General features: G+C 32.2%; 1 protein-coding gene across 6 annotated transcripts in view; it reads left to right on the top strand.

The window, feature by feature from the left end:
- Positions 1–15,076, top strand: part of NIPBL (NIPBL cohesin loading factor) — a 268,483-nt gene extending 253,407 nt beyond the window's left edge. For 4 of the 6 annotated variants that reach the window (XM_056824556.1, XM_007487441.2, XM_056824558.1 and 1 more), the window contains 11 exons: positions 73–227; positions 704–794; positions 3,320–3,493; positions 4,766–4,956; positions 7,401–7,508; positions 8,837–9,037; positions 9,756–9,902; positions 11,122–11,399; positions 12,518–12,692; positions 13,322–13,507; positions 14,100–15,076. In XM_056824556.1, the coding sequence (XP_056680534.1) occupies positions 73–227; positions 704–794; positions 3,320–3,493; positions 4,766–4,956; positions 7,401–7,508; positions 8,837–9,037; positions 9,756–9,902; positions 11,122–11,399; positions 12,518–12,692; positions 13,322–13,507; positions 14,100–14,465 (2,072 nt within the window). In that variant the 3' untranslated portion in view covers positions 14,466–15,076. Of the gene's footprint in view, positions 1–72; positions 228–703; positions 795–3,319; positions 3,494–4,765; positions 4,957–7,400; positions 7,509–8,836; positions 9,038–9,755; positions 9,903–11,121; positions 11,400–12,517; positions 12,693–13,321; positions 13,764–14,099 lie in introns of those variants that run through there. The other 2 variants (XM_007487443.3, XM_056824557.1) reach the window with 2 other exon arrangements.
- Positions 15,077–20,101: the final 5,025 nt, after the last annotated feature.

Genomic DNA, 20,101 nt, shown 5'->3' on the forward strand with positions numbered 1-20,101 from the left:
TTTATGTAATAATTAACACTAATTCAGAGACATAATGGTGAAGTATAATTAAGTGAAGGATCTCTTCATTAGGTGCACTTTCAAAATTAAAAAGTCAGCACCAAGAAGACCCAAACAGTACAATACTTACAGCAAATAAACCAGCACTGCTTAGATCTCTTTTCACTGTCGGAGCACTATGTCGGCATTTTGATTTTGATCAAGAAGACTTTAAAGGCAGCAGTAAGGTAACATTCTGTAATTTACTTAATTCATTATTTTTTTAAAGTTTTATGTATAAAAACAAGAAATTATAATACTGAAAAGTGAATCTATGTCATATTGTTTTTTCTCTACTAAAATGCGTGAAGTCATGAATGATGCTGATTCGTTTTAATAAATTTTACTGATAACTAAATCAGTTTGATTCCAGTAGAAAGGAGTTAAAGGCAGATTTCTTCTAATTCCAAGGAAAAACAACATTTTTAAACTGAGACCTGTCTGGAAATTAAATAGGCTCTCTCTTTCAATAGTTAAGTTTCTGCTTAAGCAAAAGCATGATCATCACTTCACAAAGGTGTTATAAAGGGGGCTTTTATATCAAAGACAAATTAGATTATTTCCAGGATTCTAGGTATTCTTTCTTTAATGTTGAAAAATAATTAAAATCTGCATACCAAAAACTATTCCATCAGTTCCTTTTTTTCCTTCTTTATTTGGCTAGGTTAACATAAAGGATAAAGTACTTGAACTCCTGATGTATTTTACAAAACATTCAGATGAGGAAGTACAAACCAAAGCCATTATTGGTCTAGGTAAGATAAGTATTTTAAACTTATTTTTATTATGGAGCTTGGGGATTAAGGTTGACTAATCTCAGTATTATAATTGCATGTTCTTTACTTGTATTTTGTTTTACTGTACATAAAAACTAAAGAGTTCTTGAATGCTTTGATTCAAGATGTTCTTCTCTTGTGTGTGTTGTTTAATAGCAGCATGGTGTGGTGTACAGAATACCAGACTGGGTGTTTGAACTCCTAGGGTATCTATCCTTAGCTTTCCCAGTGACTTCCTGGGTGACCTTGAGCAAGTCTCTTAACTTCTTTGTACTTCAGATTCCTCATCAGAGAAATGAAGTTAACAATATCTATCACCATCTGTGGTGAGGATTAATTAGTTTCTGAAGCAAACAACAGAAAAAAGAAAGTAATATGGATTCAGTCCTGGTTTTATTTCCTTAATTTAATCTTACAAATTCATTTTATGTAGCTCTCTTCCTTTTTGAACAAAGGGTAACTTACATAGTGGACAAAAAGCATAGTAACATACAAAATTAATAATATATTACTTTTACCCATTTGTTTATAATTACCATAATGCAGTTTTTACTTCAAAATTTTAAGACACTTCTCACATCCCTTCCCTAGGAGCATTGTATGATTGGGATGTTTTTTTGTCCTAGGTTTGGTCTTTCAGTGACTGGGTACCTGAAAAGGCTTAGATGTAAAAGACGAGGAAAAAAATTTGAACTACTAACATGTCTAAATTAGCATTTAAAGGGCACTCAAAAGTTTTCTGAAAAGCTGTACAAATCTTGATTTCAACACAAACAGGTCTTTAACTAATCAAAAGAAAACATGGCTTTTTTTTTTTATGAAGGGCTTGCTTATATGAGGAAAAAATACATCAGAGTTTATAATATTTGTTGTAAGGTTTAGGACATAAATGCTGTCATTTTCATTCTTGAGTTTTGAGCAAGACCTTGCCTATCCTACATTATTATATGTATATTTCTATCTTTCCATTCAGAGACTTCACTAATAGGAGAATGCTTTGTTGGACTTTTTAAATTGGTTTTATCTAACTAGGGCTGCAGTTTTATGCAACACTTTAGCTTTAAATTTAAATGTATCACATAATAGGAAGAATATGTAGTAGAAAGACACAAATATTAAAATCAAAAGTTTAAAAATTCAACAAACTGAGAATTATTTTAACTAAAAGAAATGGTATTTATCTAGGAAATAGATCTAAGATATATCCTTGCCTAGTCCTTAAATATACTGTGTGACCTTGAGCAAATTATTTGATTTCTCCATACTTTGGTTTTGATATTAAAAAATAACATTGATAACATAGGTTTTCAAATGCATATTATTTTAAACTTTCCAAAAGCATATTTCACATATTTCATATAGCAAGTACAATATTCAAATACATCATCTTTCAAATATACTTTATGTAAAGAAAAATAAAATTCTGTTGGGAAACAAGGCAATATTGTGTCATTACTTCACTAATCTGTGATTTCGTAGGTGTATAAGTACTCCTATCAATACAGGTCACAACCCCTCTCTGTTTTAATAAATGATCTTTGGTGGTTTCTCTAGCCAAAAGTATCTTGTCTTCTGTAGTACATCTGATACTGTGAGCCTCTCCAAACTTGGCAAAACTGCTCCCAAACAATTTACTTTGAATTCTTCCCTGGTCTCATACTTTTGAAGGCTTTTTAATTTGATGTAGGACCTCTGTGACTAGCGCTACACTGCTATAAGCTTCAGAACTTGAAGTCACCTTACACAGTGATGAAGCATTAGAATAAGAGTTTGGTGGAGGATGTTTGTAAATACACAAAAATAATATAGATATATTGCTGCAATAGTAAAATCAAGAATGTAGGTTCAGCACTGAAACTCCAATTTTAAAAAAATCACTTCAGGAAAAGAATTATTTTGGGTTTCAATTAGTTTTAGCATTTTGGTTGAAAACACTGTCAGAAAAGCCTAAAATGAGCCATTTTTACTATATTAGGTAGTTAGAGCTTAACTTTTAAAAATAACGTATATATAGTACCTTTTACTAGGGATCTGAAAATGTTTAAACACATGACCTCTTAAATCCTAAAAGGATCCCTGTGAGGTAGGTGGGTGGTAAATATTATTGTCCCCATTTTACAGATGGAGAATTGAGGCACAGAAAGATTAAGTGACTCACCCTTGGTCACACAACAAGTCAGTGGTGGAGCCAGGAATAGAACCCAAGACTCCTGACTCCCAATCCACTCCCCTAGCCACTAGGCCCTGCTCCCTCCTCAAGTTTTCCTCTTGTGTGAAATTCTCCTTTGAAATGCAATTTCTTGTTTTTAAAACATGGGGAAAGAAGTTCCTGCTCTAAAACTTCTCTAGGTAAGGCTACATGCATACTCTTAAAGTCATTTTAAGTATTATTTTTTTCTGAACTAAGGAAATTAAATCTTTTGCCAAAATTTTCATTTTATTTTGAAAGAGTTTACATGTAATTCAAAGTGACTGTATCAAAATATTTTTCTCCATTTCCCTAGGATTTGCATTTATTCAGCATCCAAGTCTAATGTTTGAGCAAGAGGTAAAGAATTTATATAACAGCATTCTAGCTGATAAAAACAGCTCAGTAAATTTAAAAATCCAAGTGTTAAAAAATCTCCAGACCTACCTACAAGAAGAAGATACACGTATGCAACAGGCAGATAAAGACTGTAAGTAAAAGCTGGTTTGTTTGTTGTTGTTTTGGGTTCTTTGGTTTTTTTGTTTGTTTTTTGTTTTTTTTAAACAAGTTAGTGCACCTTTATGGGAAAAATCATAGAAAAAAAAGTGATTCATTTTTTACTTTTACTAAGTATTATGAGGCCTTATTTTCTTAGAGCCCATGCTGTTGCCTAGTTAAATAGTTCTTATTGACTTGCTAAAAGAGTATCAATAAACTACTGCATCATTTTGGGAGAATATTAACTCCATCCAGTGTTTGCTATGTAGCTCAGTAGCAATCTGAAAGAAGGCAGAGGAAGGAGAACTCATTTTAGAATTAATTTGTGGGCTTTTCTTTACTCGGAAGGATACAGATAGCACCTTTAAACTCCCATGATTTTAGGGATAGTACTTTCTTTTGTACAAAGAAATGCAAGGATGCCACTTTTTTTAATTTTTCTTCACTTTATTGAAGTATTTTAAAACATGATGAAATGCTTCGAAATATTTAAAATTCAAATAAATATAAAGTCCTGTGGGGCTAGAGGAGGGTGGAGCAAGGTGGCATGGTTGATTGCGTTCCCGGCCTGGAAATGAGAGGTCTTATGTTCAAATCTGGCCTCATATATACTTCATAGTTATGTGACCCTGGGCAAGTCACTTAACCCTAATTGTCTAGCCCTTACCAGGTAACTCTTCTGCCTTGAAACTACCTAGTATTGATTCTAAGATGGAAGGTATGGATTTTGTTGTCAATATTTTTTAAAAGGAAGAGAGAGGGGAACAAAAATTGGAAAAGAGAGAAAATGCTCATTAGCATTATCACTGGAGAATCATTCATTCGTAAATTCTCCCTTTGAGCTCTTATTTTTATAGGCTGTCCATATATCCATGCCTCCCTTGAGTTGCCATTGCTGTGGACCTATTAATACATAATTAAGCAAATCATACTTTTCTTCCATCTGTTATATTTTCATTCACTGTCTTCTGATAGATTTAGAGAGATATCTGACTTTGATTTAGCTATTTATCTACCTACTCACAAACCATCTTTTGAAGGTTTTCATTTCTAAAGATGGCTAATCTGTGTTCCCTTAAGTCTTACTGCCTTTAATTTGAATTCTTAACATTATATGCTTAACATTTTAAAATTCTGTGATTCTGAAAAAAAGGGCCATAAGGCAGAGAGAGAGAGAGAGATCGTATCCAGGAAAAGGTTAATGTTGGAAAGTAATTTGTTTAATTTCTGTGAAGCTTTACTCAATCTATCCTTCCTTTCACAGGGAAGAAAGTAGCAAAACAGGAAGATCTGAAAGAAATGGGTGATGTGTCCTCAGGGATGAGTAGCTCCATTATGCAGCTTTACCTCAAACAAGTTCTTGAGGCTTTCTTTCACACTCAGTCAAGTGTGCGCCACTTTGCCCTAAATGTCATTGCATTGACTCTCAACCAGGGGCTCATTCATCCTGTTCAGGTAAGCAAGGGCAAATTCTTTTTGCCTTTGGAGCAGTTTTGAGTTGATAAAGCTGTGATTGTTGTTCTTCAGTTGGAGATTATATTTGCTTTCTTTATCAGCTCTCCCAAAATGAAATTCAGTAAAGATGAGAGAGAACAGAGTGTTAAGTAAAGGCAACTGGATAGCACAGAGGATAGAGTGGACAACCTGGAGTCAAGAAGCCCTGAATTTATATTCTGCTTCAAACACTGAATAGCTGTGTAATCCTGGACAAATCATGAACTGCTCTGTGATTTATTGTCTCTCATCTATAAAGTGGGGAAAACAATAACACCCATTGCTCAGGGTTGGTGTGAGAGTAAAATAAGGTAGCATCTGTAATGCACTTTGGAAATATATACACTAGTTATTGTTTGTACATAAATGGTGTGCGTACATATGTGTATAACACGGAAATTTGTGTTTATGTGTTTAAAGTTGCTACCATGTTAAATCTGAGTTAATATCCGTTAAGTCTCTTATATGGGCCAACAGTACATTTTTTGAGATAACTAGGTAAGGTATGAGCAAAACTTAATGACTGACATAGGAATGAATCTGTGGCCTAAAGAGCATTCATACTAAGCTATAGCCTTCATCTTGTTTGCCAATGTGTAGTTGCTAGATTCACATAATGCTTTTCCTCAAAGCTTAGTTGTCTAATCAGAATTGTCAGAATAATGAGCATGTTTTGTATACTTATGCCTCCTTAAATATAATGCAACCCTTTCTTAATGATCTGAGTTCATAATTATGAACTCTTCTAATAAATAATCTGAAAGGATATGGAATGTGTTGCTTGCTTCTATACTTAATGGACCTAGCCTGCTCTCGTAACAGGTTTGGGGGAGAGGGGTCGATAAATATGAAATTTGTAAAATATGTTTATTTGTATGTCATAAATAATACACACACATATGTCCTATAAAAATGTATTTTCTCTTATATTGATTGCTTTTTTTATTGCTTGATTTTATTCATCTGTCTTCCTTGGAAAACACTATTTCCTTATCAGCACAAAGTTCAAATACCCAATTATGGTAGAATTATGTAAATTAAAATAACCAAGTTTCACCCCAGAGCCTCTCCTATAAATAGCATGGAATTTTTTTAAGCTATTTAGTCATATTGGGAGTACTTTATTGTTTAGGTTGCCAGAAGGTTGACCTTCAGATAATAGGGGCATTATTATATATAAATGACATATTGGGGCCTATATAGATACATAAATCACAGAAATAGTCCTACTTCTAAAAAATTAAAAATTACAGATACATATAAAAATTTTTCTGCTTCCAAGATTATTGATGAGAGACCCCAATTTAAATTCTCTTTTAAGTGTTGAATAGGGGCAGTATAGTGGGAATAAGTGAAAATAGAATGGAAAGAGTTTGAAATAATAGGTCTTCATTATAAATATTTTTCCTGAATTCACTGTCTTTAGACCTTCTTAATATTTTACCATGGCAAGGTAGAAACACTTTTAATATTTGACTTCTCTCTTATTGCAATCTCAACTTCATTGTAACTAGTGTGTTCTTTATATACTGTAACCCTCACTCACTATAATTTTCTTTGCTTTAAAATAAGTATTAGTGCAACAAGAAAAAATCTTCCCATATTATGAACCCTATTCATTGTCTTAAAGCTTTGGGTATGCATTACATGAAAGTTATATTGGATAACAGAAGTGTGAATGAATATTTATTTCATTTTATTTTCATCTTAAGATAACTTTTATACCCAATAAAACATCTTATTTTAAGAAGCATCATGGTATAGTCAATCAGAGGGCTTTCCTCTGAAATAGGAAGATGTAGAATCATTATCTTGAAACCTCAATACCATAGCAACAAGTAACTACAAGTTACAGAACAGATGCTTCATTAGAGCTAGTTTCCACCAAAATTCTTCCCAGAACTGATAAAATTACAGTTCAAATCCCTTCTTTCCCCTACAGTTATTATATGAAGATGATAATGTGAATATACTGAAAATTGAACTCTGTTTCAGTTCATCCAAGAACCATTTTAGAACACTAAAGGCATTTGATTAAAGAAACAGCCATTTGAAATATGCAGCAAAAATGTAATGACTGGTCATGTAATAATCATGTTCAAATCATCATGAAGGCAACTTCATAACTTAGTGACAAAATTTCAGAATTGATATGTAATCTATTCTTTACCTATCATCTGACTCTTTATTATGGTAGACTACACCTAAAAGAAAACTAATACTTGATAAAAAGGTTTGAATCCTTGAATAAATTCTAGCTACCAAAGTATTTCTAGTAATGAGATTATAATTTATATAAATGACATCAAAATAATTCTTAAATTGTGCTAAGATATTAAATGTAATAGGTTTCAGATAATTCTCAGTATTTCAGTAACTTAAAATACCCTTTATTTCATTTCTAGTGTGTGCCATATTTAATTGCTATGGGCACAGACCCTGAACCTGCTATGCGGAATAAAGCCGACCAGCAGCTTGTGGAAATAGACAAAAAATATGCTGGATTCATTCACGTATGTACTTGAAATATATATAATTTAAACTTTTAAATCACTTGCTTGTAATTCATTTAAAATTTTTTATATTTATGTATCTTTAACATTGACTTTCTAAATGTGTTACTAAGTTTACTCACAAAAGGAAGAACTGGATTAGTAATCAGGAGATCTGAATCCTAGTTGTCTGTCTCCATTAACTTAGGTATAAGTTCATCACAATTTCTCTGGAACTGAACATTAAGGCTTCTTCTACCTATAAAAGACCATGACTGATTTTTTAGTATGTGTTTTTAGTAAAACACTCGCATAAATTTTTCTGCAAAAATTGAAAAAAAATTTTAAAGTCTTACTGTAGTAAATACTATTAATTCATTCATATCTGAAAATCCAAAATTTCACGACCTTTTAAATTATTTGAACTTTAGAATTATGTGAGATTTAGTGATGATAATTTTAGATAACAGTTGCTGAATATTGATACTACATGTATGCCTTCATTCAGCAACCTTTTAAGCACCTACTTTGTGCAAAACACTACTAAAATAAAACACCCTGGTGAAAAAATAAATAAATCATATTTTCTTTCTTCATGGAACTTTAAAATGCAATGGGGAGAGGGAATTCTACGTTTTCACCAAAGCAAAATATAATGTAATAAATAATATATCATAATTAGTGCAGAAAGGTTGTTACTTTAAGTTTAGCAAATGGAGACTTTGGGGTTATATATAGCCATTTCTAAAATCATTCTCCTTGCCAAATTATTTTTTTAAGCTGTTCTATGCAAGGAATACTAATCTGAGCAACTATAACATTTAAAAAGAACAAGAGAGAGTTTCTTGGAAAATTTTTTAATTCCTCCTTTTAATATGAAGGCTTTGTATCATTAAAATGAGCACTAAATTGGGGGGAGGGGGATTATTGTTTAGGTTCTACTAACTCACTCTACATAACTATCTCTTGGCCTCTCTGGGCCTCATCTCTAAAGGTAGGATATCAGATTAGATGACTGGAGTTAAATACAGTTCTAAAATAATGTTTTCTCCTCTTAAAATACTATAATTAACTTTTAGTTGTTTTATAATTAGGAGAGATCTTTAGATAAAAAATATTGAAGCAAGTTTTATTAAGGTAGTACTAGTAAGGTAGTTTTCTTGAAACTGAAAACTACAAATTGTTCAAAAAAGTTCTCTTCAAAGATGTTCTTACTTTATATCTAGCCCTTATAACATAAGGACTAGATGATGAAGACTCAAATGTTTTGGGATGTAATAACCTTTTACTTTTGTTTTCATTTTGATGTATTTGATATTTTGCTAAAAACAAAAGATTTTTTAATTTAGATGAAAGCTGTGGCTGGTATGAAGATGTCTTACCAAGTTCAGCAAGCCATCAACACATCCCCAAAAGATGCCGTGAGGGGCTTCAGACAAGATGAATCCTCCAGTGCTTTATGTTCACATCTTTACTCCATGATCCGTGGAAATCGCCAACACAGACGAGCCTTTCTAATTGCTTTACTCAATCTCTTTGATGACACAGCAGTAAGCATAAAAAATCTTTTCTCATTTAAAATCAGTGTTCTGTAGTGTTAAATTTTTACCTTGTGGTATACAAGGAAAATATTTAATGTGTACTTCCTTAATTCTTTGGAATACTTACAGATTAAAAGATTACTCCAAAAGTAACAAGAGTAAATAAAAAGCTAAAAAAGTATGAACATTAATTATAACTAAAGTGTAATTTACCTTAGGATATAATACTTATCAATGAAATTTTAATTTTTAATAATCCAAGTAGATGGCTTTGTAGGTCCCTTCACCTCTGAAATTCTGTGCTATTTAAAGTTGGATGGAAACAAATTGAAGGAGGGATACAGGATGTCCAGGTGTGGTGAGAACACAAGCAAAAAAAGAAGGAAGACCTCCGGGATATGGTGAGGCCAGGTGTAGTGAAAAGGCTTAAGTAGCAGCTTAGAACTCTGTCTAAGGAGAGAGGGCGAAGGAGGATTAAAGGGAGGAAACTTAATCAGACCCTAATGGCTGCTGAGGCCTGCTAGGCACTGTTTCCATGAGGAAGCAGACTGTCCTCAGAAGAGTAGCAGCATAACAGGAAAGGGAAAAATAAGAACCCAGCTAGGAAAAGTTTCTTTTTATTTAGATGGGAAGATGATATACCAAGTGCTGACACCTGTTTTTGAGTTCCATGTCAAGAATATGAATGCACAAATTGTCCAATATTTTACCCTTTTTTAATTTACAGAAAACAGAAGTGAATATGCTCTTGTATATAGCAGACAATCTAGCCTGTTTCCCTTACCAAACACAGGAAGAACCATTGTTTATAATGCATCATATAGATATTACACTCTCAGTTTCTGGCAGTAACCTTCTGCAGTCATTTAAGGAGGTAAGTTACACATATTAACTTTTAATGCATCTATTAAAATAAAAGCATATTATTTCCACTGTTTTGCTTCTCAGTGTCTATTTTTATTCGTTTCACGGATACATATACTCACAGTGAAATCCTTGGCAGTCCTTGAATGGGAAAAATGAAGTGGGATGCCATTTTTTAAGGAAGGCTTGAAACTTTCTCTTTTCTGATTTTTTAAACTATCCCACTTCCTTATTTCTCTTACTTTAAGTACTAACATTGGATGTTCTAAAGGCATTTTCTTGTTACAGTAAATAACTTTCATCACTGTATAAAATTTTATGCATACATATATGTAGATATATGTATGTGGGTATATAGGTATATATGTATATTATCTATTGATACTAGATCTTTGAGCCTTATTAATGTATATAATGTATACTCTTTTTGGTCTTGTATAGTTTAATTATGAAGTGCCTGCTCTTGAACTGAGAATAATATTTGTCATTGAATACTTAATTGAAAGACACCAATATATATGCATGATACTATAAGTATTGTCTTCTTTGCTAAGTTTTCATTGTATACAGATTTTTAATTCATCAAATTCCTAAGTCAGGACAAACTAGCTTTAAAGAATTTTCAAATTCTTTGACTATGTTTTCTATCATATGTGCTCCCATACTCATTTCCCTATTATCTGTGTCAATAAATTAATTTTTCCCTACCCTTGTCCACTCCTAGATTTTAACTCCAAAAAAATTGTGTTGTTTTCCCATCTTCTTACTTTTTTTAGCTTAAGCCAGCCTATTTGTATAGGCCCGATATCTTCATCAGGACCTGATCAAAGTTGCATAATAATCTATTGTTAATATATTCAAAGAGAGGAGAGCTGACTGAAATTTTGTTTTTTTTCTGCCCAGTTGTGTTTACATTACTATTTAGACTCCCTAATATATTATACAAAACAATAATTAAAGACCTTTAGTTTAAAGCTTACCACTCATTTTCAAATTTTTATTATATCTTCACAGAAAATAAGTGAATTCAAAAAAATTGTTGCATGATTTTATTTTGTTTTGAGGCTCATTTTTTTCTAGTAGTACTTGTCTTCATTTTTATACTAAAAAGTGTAACATTATGAATTATAGAAAAATGTATAGAAAAAATTTAGCAATCATATCCTATCAGGTGAATCACCTATTTAATTTCATAATTCTCACATAAGACACTTTCATCTTTCTTTCAGTCTATGGTGAAGGACAAGCGGAAAGAGAAGAAACCCTCACCAAATCGGGAAAGTGCATCTGGAAGTGATAGTGAAGGAGAGGTTTCCAAGCCTCGAAAGTCACGTAAACGAGTTGACTCTGATTCAGATTCAGATGATGAAGATGACATAAATGCTGTGATGAAATGTTTACCAGATAATTCAAGTCCTTTAATTGAGTTTGCAAATGTGTCCCAGGGTATTTTATTACTTCTGATGTTAAAACAACATTTAAAGAACCTATGTGGATTCTCTGATAGGTAAGAATAAAAAAATAATGACAGAAGACTCTTACTCAAATAAACGTAAAGAAATAAGGAACCAAGCCTTAATTGTATACTCATCTTCACATTGCAGGTATTCCTTTGCATGCAATGAGAGTAGGAAGGTACAATGAATATAGAAGTTACTGCTAATTTTCTAATCTTTCTTAAATTATTTATTAGCTCTCTTTAAAACATTATGTATATACCCTTAAAAATAGATGTGAACTAAGAATATCTATAGACTACCTCCAAGCTAACTTCATATAAATCCCATTGGTCTTCACTTTATATAAATTTTGGACTCTCTTCTGAGACAGAATTAGAAAATATGCAAATTCTTATAAAATCAGAGGAATTTCAGTACTCCTTGAAGGGTAAGCAGTTTTCCATTTATACTTTCTGTCTGTTTTGCTAGTTCTCCCTTACTGGGATGAAGGTGTGTTTATCATCTATTCTACAAGACTAGTAGTAGTCCATATAATTACTCAAAGTTCTGTTTTCTCATAGTGTTTTTTTTTTAACTTACATTATTGTAGTTGTTATGAATGTATTTTTCTCCTAGTTCTGCTCATTTTGTATAAGTCTTCCCATCTTTTTTAATGTGTCTTACTTATCATTTCTTATAGTACAAAATACCATCTCATTCTTTTCAAGTCCCAAAGACTACTTCCTTTTCTGTTCTACATTATTCACCTGGTTAGTTTGATTTCATAGAGGACTCTCTTTGAATAGAATGAGATGATGTTAATATCCTTTTTGAGAAAGACAGTACAATATAATATATAACCTTTTGGGGGAATTAAGTTCATATGCCTCTCTACAGATCATGATTCAAGATACATGTATTGCTTCCTTCTTACTATCTTAATTTCTGAAGTGTGCAGCGTGTTTTTTATGTGAAAAAAATAAAGTGATTTAAAAATCTCTTTGAAGCAAGTCATCTTATAGGCCTAGATATCTTACGAACTGGACTCAACCCAGATGCTCATCGAAGTAGCAAATTTCATTTTGTTTAAATTTGAAATTGGGTTTATTGCAGATGGGTCATTGTTAAATATCAGTGTCTCAAATTTTAAAAAATCAAATGTTGGGTTTTTGTTTTCCAAAAACAGTAAAATCCAGAAGTATTCTCCATCTGAATCTGCAAAAGTATATGATAAAGCGATAAACCGGAAAACAGGAATCCATTTTCATCCTAAACAAACCTTAGACTTCCTGCGGAGTGATATGGCTAATTCCAAAATTACAGAAGATGTGAAAAGGAGTATAGTTAAACAATATCTAGATGTGAGTAACAAAACTATAAAATGCATTCCTTTTACACAAATATAGAATACAACTTGACTGAAATTACTCTTTTAAACATTATTATGAAATATAATGACTTGTATATTAAGAACTGGAAAAACTTTTTAAATACTACTTTAAAATATTTCATTAAATTTTGTGTAATTTTTTTTTGTTCTTCTATCTCTTAAATGAGTCCAAATGATTAACTATCATCTTGAAATCACTATCTGCAATGTAATTTCATTGACTTACTTGAAGCCCTTTCGAAAAGTATTTTTCTAAAATTTTTCTTTAAAAAAGTATTTAAACAAGGATGCCATCTGCATTACAATTTTTAAATAATAAAATTATTTTAACTCTCCAGAGATAAAACATTTATTAGTTTTAGAATATTGTAATTATCTTAAGAGGAAGTCATTCTCTCAACAATATATTTGTCTTTTAGGTGAAATCAAATGAGGAAGGAGGGATGCTCCTAAAGTGTGTATTTGAATTGTGAATAATGACTATATTGTAGTATTGTTAGGAAGTCTTACTCACAAACCTCTATATAACCAGTACTAGACACTTAATATTTTGAAGCACTTATTCTGACTCAATTGTTAAAATATGCTTGTTTTCGATAGTTCAAGCTCCTCATGGAACATCTGGATCCTGATGAAGAAGAAGAAGAAGGGGAGGTGTCAGCTAGCACAAATGCTCGGAACAAAGCAATTACCTCACTGCTTGGAGGAGGCAGCCCTAAAAATAATGCAGCTGAGACAGAAGATGATGAAAGTGATGGGGAGGATAGAGGAGGAGGCACTTCAGGGGTGAGGCGGAGGAGGAGTCAACGTATTTCGCAGCGTATTACGTAAAATGATTTTTATGTGCTTATACATGTCAGTCTATCATACTAAATGTACACAAAGTAATGTAATCCACAAGGGAAAGTATTTTGTAGATAGAATTCTCTACTTAACCATTTATACATCTTTTTGTAGAAAGTTTAATAGAAAAGACAATAAAAAAGAAAAACAGAAAATAAGACTTACCCAGTTATAAAGGGTCATTAATTTTCCTTTGGAATGTATTGTATATGTTATCCTTTTTATTGTTGCCAAGTTTTTATGTAGCTTTATGGTTTGTGTATATATATACATATATATATATATATATACATATACATATATATATTTTTTATCTATCAATAAGAGGAAAGACGGGTACAAAATAAGAGTATATGGTTTTACAAGTGTTAACCCCTTGGCGCTGGCGGTCATGGTGCGTCTCATTGCCGGCAATGGAAGTATGCTGGGAAAATTCCCAACTCCCGGCGTCAAGGGATTAAAATCAATAAAAGCAATAATTTCACTAAAGTTCTTTTCTGTAACACTTGGTCTTTTTTCCCCCCCAATGTTTTAGTCATTGAGAAGGTCAAAACGAAATTCAGACTCTACAGAGTTGGCAGCACAGATGAATGAAAGTGTTGATGTCATGGATGTCATCGCTATTTGCTGTCCAAAGTACAAAGATCGACCACAAATTGCAAGAGTAGTACAGAAAACCAGCAATGGCTTCAGTGTTCAGTGGATGGCAGGCTCCTACAGTGGCTCCTGGACTGAGGCTAAGCGCCGTGATGGTCGCAAACTGGTGCCTTGGGTAGACACTATTAAAGAGTCAGACATTATTTACAAAAAAATTGCTCTAACGAGTGCTAATAAGCTGACTAATAAAGTTGTTCAGACTTTACGATCGCTGTATGCCGCCAAGGATGGGACTTCCAGCTAATGAATTTGTACATGCAGCCAAATTACAGGAATTTTAAATGAAAGGCAGAAAAACTTGAAATATCAACATTCTGGCAAAAAAAAAAAAAATCAGTTTTATGAAGAGTAAGAATGAAACCTGGGACGCAGGAAAAAAAAGAAGGAAATGTTTGGTAAACATTTTTGTGGGAGCTTCCTTCGCTGTTGTGCAGCAGAAACTTCTCAGTTCATTTTTACTCCCACTGTATTATAGTTTAACAAAAATTGTTTATATCTTGAAAAAAAACTTTCTGTTTAATAAAATAAACAAGTGAATGTTGGAAATTAGTCTGTTAATGTTCTTAATAAAGTGTTCTTGGAGTTTAACCTAGCAGCGGATGGCTTTCTTTAGCTTAGCCCAGTTTCCAGGGAAGCATTGTTTTTTCCAGGCTGTAAAATGGCAGATTCCCCTGGATATATAATTTATTCTGTTGAAAAAAAAAGCATGCAGTATCTATGACCTATCTGCAGGAGGAGTTTTTGTAAATGTAGATTTTGATGTATTAGGTCACCCTGAAATAATACAAGAAAAGGGATCCCCAGGCAATCTGGTGGAACGAATACTGCAATAAATTTTTTTACTTCTCTTTGTTACTTGTCTGTTTCCATTTGAATTTCTTATTGTAAAGATATGTTTAAATCCATTTATATTATTTTGCAGTCTTTTATGTAAAATTTACTATTATCAGTGGTTTTCAAAGCAAGACATAAAATATTGTTTATACAGTTTGTATAGGCTGACTGACTTCTGAATAATTGGTATCTTTATTTTTCTCCCACAAAAGGGTGTATACACAATTAACTCCAGGGTTTTATTGTATCCTGCAATATTTAGTATTAACTATATATGATTTAGCACTGTGCCAAACACATTTTCAAGAGTACATTTTGATATAAAAAGAAACTATAGTTTATTCCTTGTATGCTTCAATTTCTTTCTAATGATGTCAAAATGATAATTTTGATAGTTTAAACTTTGGGAAAACTTAGCAATCTCTCTATTTTGCGTAACCAGCATTTCTCTTGGTTAAAATTGTAGAGGTTTGTTTTCAGAAGTAATCTGAGGATTGAGATATGGGTATGAAATTTGGTAATTTTACTACCTTTTTCACAAATGATTTCTAATGCTATTTGTATATTACAATATTTTTTACTAATTGAAATGTTTTTTTTTTAATTTTCTACTTTAAAGTTGTATCATAAATCTTTTAGGAGCACTTTTCTGTATCCATATATGTTAACACAGACTTCTTTTGTCTAGCTGGGAAAAACAGAGGTGCTTGATGGATTGATTTCAATAGTGACACAAGTGGCAAGAGCTGCTAATGTCTAAAAATCTGTGGGGAAAGTAATTTTTACAAAAAACAAACTGACATTTCAAGTTTAATTCTCTAAAATAGGTGCACTTATAAATAAATAAACCTGATTTTTAAAACACATTTAACTTGTGGAATGCTCGGTTTTAAGAAACCAGCGAACAAAATTCTCTTACTCAGTTTGTGAGGAATAGTAATATTGCAAAATACTTTTTTTTGTACAAATCTATTAAACTGAAATGATAACTCAGGATTAATTCCTATGTGGAATTCTTTGTTGAACATTTTCTCAAAGGAAATGTTTTATTTTCTTAATTGTGCATGTTGTTGTCTCTTCCATTTTATAATGACTTGTTTGGGTGCAAAATTAGATTGGGGGGGGGGTCTTTAATATATATTTGAATTGTCCTGTGGAGATATGAGGTTAGGAAATGGGCATCAAGAATGGTGTTTTAGAAGAAAACTTAATTGTTGCAGTTCTTTGAGTTGCTTACTAGTTATTTGTGACCTTTACTCTGGATATTGTTTTTGCATTCATACCAAACGTCGGACATACATCATGACATTATAGTACCTTCACAGGGAGTTCTAGGCATAGAGAAAATAATTAGCTGTATATAGGATTTTCAATGAGAATTTTACTCTTGAAAGTCAACTAAATAAAATAGTATGGTTTTCATCACAAAAATTACATAGAACATCATCTACCAAATTGTAAAACTTAAAAGTTTAGACCTTAGAACATTCTTTAAAATACAGTCAAAACCCCTTAAACAAATGTAAAATTCAGTCTTGATTACTAGGATTTTTTACAATCTTCTAACAAAGCCACCAAAGTATATCCTTGGACTTAATTGCTTCATTGATTATGGTGGTTTATGAGATTCATATTTTAGTATTCTAATTTGAATCTTTGGGCTTTGTTATTCCTATAACAAAACATTTTTAAAACGAAAATGCATTTGGGAGAAACAATACCTGAGGATAACTTTTTTGTTTTTGTTTTGTTTTTTTGTTTTTAAACCTTTACCTTCCATCTCAGAATCAATACTGGGTATTGGTTCTAAGACAGAAGAGTGTTAAGGGCTAGGCAATGGGGGTTAAGTGACTTGGCCAGGGTCACACAGCTAAGAAGTGTCTAAGCTCATATATGAACCAAGGACCTCCCATCTCTGGGCCTAACTCTCAATCCACTGAGCTATCCAGCTGCCCTTTCCCCCCACCCCCGAGGCTGTCTGTTTTTTTTTTTTTAAGGATACTTTTTTCCCCAAAAAAGATCCTTGAGAGATAGAGAGAGAGAGAGCTTCCAGTACATGGTACTTTATATCTTATTCTGCCATTTCTTTTGAGATGACAACAAGTCTGCAAATTAAACATGCATGCAATATGACTGGTGGTTAAAAGTTTGTCTTGTATTGACAGGTAAGTAAAGACTTCCTATTAAAATATTTTTTGAAGAAAAAAAATAAACCTAGCAACACTAGCTTGTAAATTAAGTTCTTACTGTTTCAGGTGTGTTCTGATGGTATTTTTTGTCATCTCACAAATCACTTTACTATTTGTAACCAAAAGCAATATTAGAAATTATACTCTTACCCAGAGCCATTATTAAGAACACTTAAATATTACTGAATATGATTTTAAAGAAGAAAGGTATGTATTAAAAAAATTAAAACCCATCATAACATACACTTGGAATAGTGATAATTTTAAATTAAAAAGTAAAATCATTGCTAACTTGATTGTTACTGGAAAAAACTTGATTGTCTGAGCTTTATAGAGGTTCCTGAAAGTTTTTGGCATTTTGCTATTTGACAAGTCCCCTAGCTAACTTCTTTTTTCATCAACCATAATTGATTGTCTTAATTTGGATTATATGAAAATTTAAGAAATAAAAAGTTGTTGATACCTAGATTTTTGATATTATGATTCTTATCCTGTTAGTCCACTTTTATCATATAATGGAAATATAAAATAGATCCCTAAATGGTTGTCTTAATAAAACAAATCAAATTTACATGGTTACTGAGGTTCATATGGATAAGATTCACTTAATTCCCAAACTGAAGCAATAATACACCTGACATTGAATTAGGACTTCTATTAGATGTAGTTTGTGATATAATTTCCTTTTTTTTTTTTTTGGACTGAGTCATTTCACTGCAATATACGTTGCACATTTAACTACACTGTAAATGCCCAATACTTAAGAAAGTAGTTAATTTTAAACAAGTAGAGCAAAGCTTGCTAATGTTACTTAATTTTTATTAGGGATCATAATTTTAATTATTCTCTGGATTCATTACAAATATGCATGATATTGATATTAGATCCTTTTCATGAAACAAATATTGCTAAAATTTTTGACAGTGAAATCAAACATAATGTGAGCAAAAAGATCCCTGCATTTACAGTCAGAAACTCCTGATTGGAATTCCAGTTCTGTTCCCTTTACTGCCTATGTAATCTTGGAGAAATTACTGGTCTTCAGTTTCTTCACCTTTAAAATGAGGGAATTAATTGATTTCCAAGTTCCCTAATCGCACTACTGTGATCTTTAGTCTTTTACCACATCCATAGGCAATACTAAGATGGGCAAGAAATGAATTTGAGAGTGATTTGATCTATTGCCTGCACACACACACACACACACACACACACACACATGAAGCAAATTCTAATAATGAATGACAATATTTACTTTGTTTCCTGGCTAAGTTATTGCTAATACAAATTCAAAAAATTAATTAACGTGGAAACTACTGAAGGAAGAAATATTACTGAAAATCAGGTGCTCTCTTTCTACCTTACAATGGACTTAATAAGATTTTCTGCCTTTAACATTTGTTAATGCCTTCATTCCTAGGATATGTGAATTAATATAGACTATCAGCCTTGAGCAATTATAGGTCTACATGGGATACCACGACTTGATCCCTAGCTACACGATTTTTGCAGTGTAATTGGGAAGGTAAGCTATAGACATTTAATTTACATGATTATGCAATTACCTCTAGGAGATGACACAATGCAAGGGCCTTGAATGTGAGACTAAGACATTTGGCATTTAAATCCTATATGACCCATTGAAGGTTTTTAAACGAGAGTGAAATCATGGCAGCGATGTTTAAGAATTGGTATGACTGTGGTTTATAAAATTTAATGAAAAAGTAAAGGGCAAGAATTATTATATTTGGCCAGTGAGATTAGTGCAGTAACTAAGGGAAGAGGAGGAGGTGCTGGTGGTGATGGTGACAAACTGGGAATGGAAAGAAGGGCTTCAAAATACATTTCAAAGAAAGAATTGTTCTCCTGAGAGACTGATTGGATGTAGGAGTCAGTTCAGTCCAAATATTTGGATCTGGATATTTAGGAAAAATTGGTAACTGAACTGAAATAAAAGAGATCTTGACAGAACCAAGTTGGGAGTAATAATGTGAGATGTTAAGTTAGAGGAGACAGTCCAGCATCCATGTCCAGCAGCTAGATAAAGATAACAGATTGGAATAAAAGAACTGAGGTTTTATAGGTTTTCAGTTAACCCTTAACTATGTAAGTTCTCCAGCATTTTATCATTATAGATTACTATATTTTATCAATTACGGTAGGGACAATATAACATTAGAAAGCTGGCTTCTCAAAGTCAGAACTGAATTCAAGTCTTCCTGACACATTTTGTCTAACTTCTAGATATGTCATTTAACCTTTTAAGACCCTCTTTCTAAGACATGATTGCAGTGAGGGAGTCAATCTGCATTGATTAAAGTTCCTCCCCACAGATCCCTATACCCATGAAGTCACAGATCTGGGGATGCCCTTCCCAACCCCTTGCAAAACAAAAAACAATGAGAGTCTGAATTGTTTTACTTTCGAGTTTTATTGTTTTACAGAGAAATTTAAATCATTTTTTTTCTGCTTTCATTGGGTTTTGCCTCTGTGCGCTTACATGCAGAGAGACAGGACCAACATTTGAATCTATATCCTCTGATTTCAAATCCCAAAGCTCTTTCCAGCATATCGTACTGCCTCAGGGTAAAATTAAGAAAATGCACTATACTTGGCTTTCAAAATATCCTGTCTGCCTCCTTAAAAAAAGAATTCTTTTCTAAGAATCTTATATAATCTTATAATCTTATTATAAGAATCTTACTACTTTAGTTAATAATCAAAACTCATTATTTTCCATTTCTGCCATTAATTGTGTGTTGAGTATAAGTCACTTTTAGAGATATTCTCTTAAATGTTTCAGACAAAAAATTAGTTCAATAACAAAATGTAAATATCTTGCCAATAGAGTATAAAA

This window comes from Monodelphis domestica, chromosome 3 (assembly GCF_027887165.1).
Source record: "Monodelphis domestica isolate mMonDom1 chromosome 3, mMonDom1.pri, whole genome shotgun sequence".
Classification (NCBI taxonomy): Eukaryota; Metazoa; Chordata; class Mammalia; order Didelphimorphia; family Didelphidae; genus Monodelphis; species Monodelphis domestica.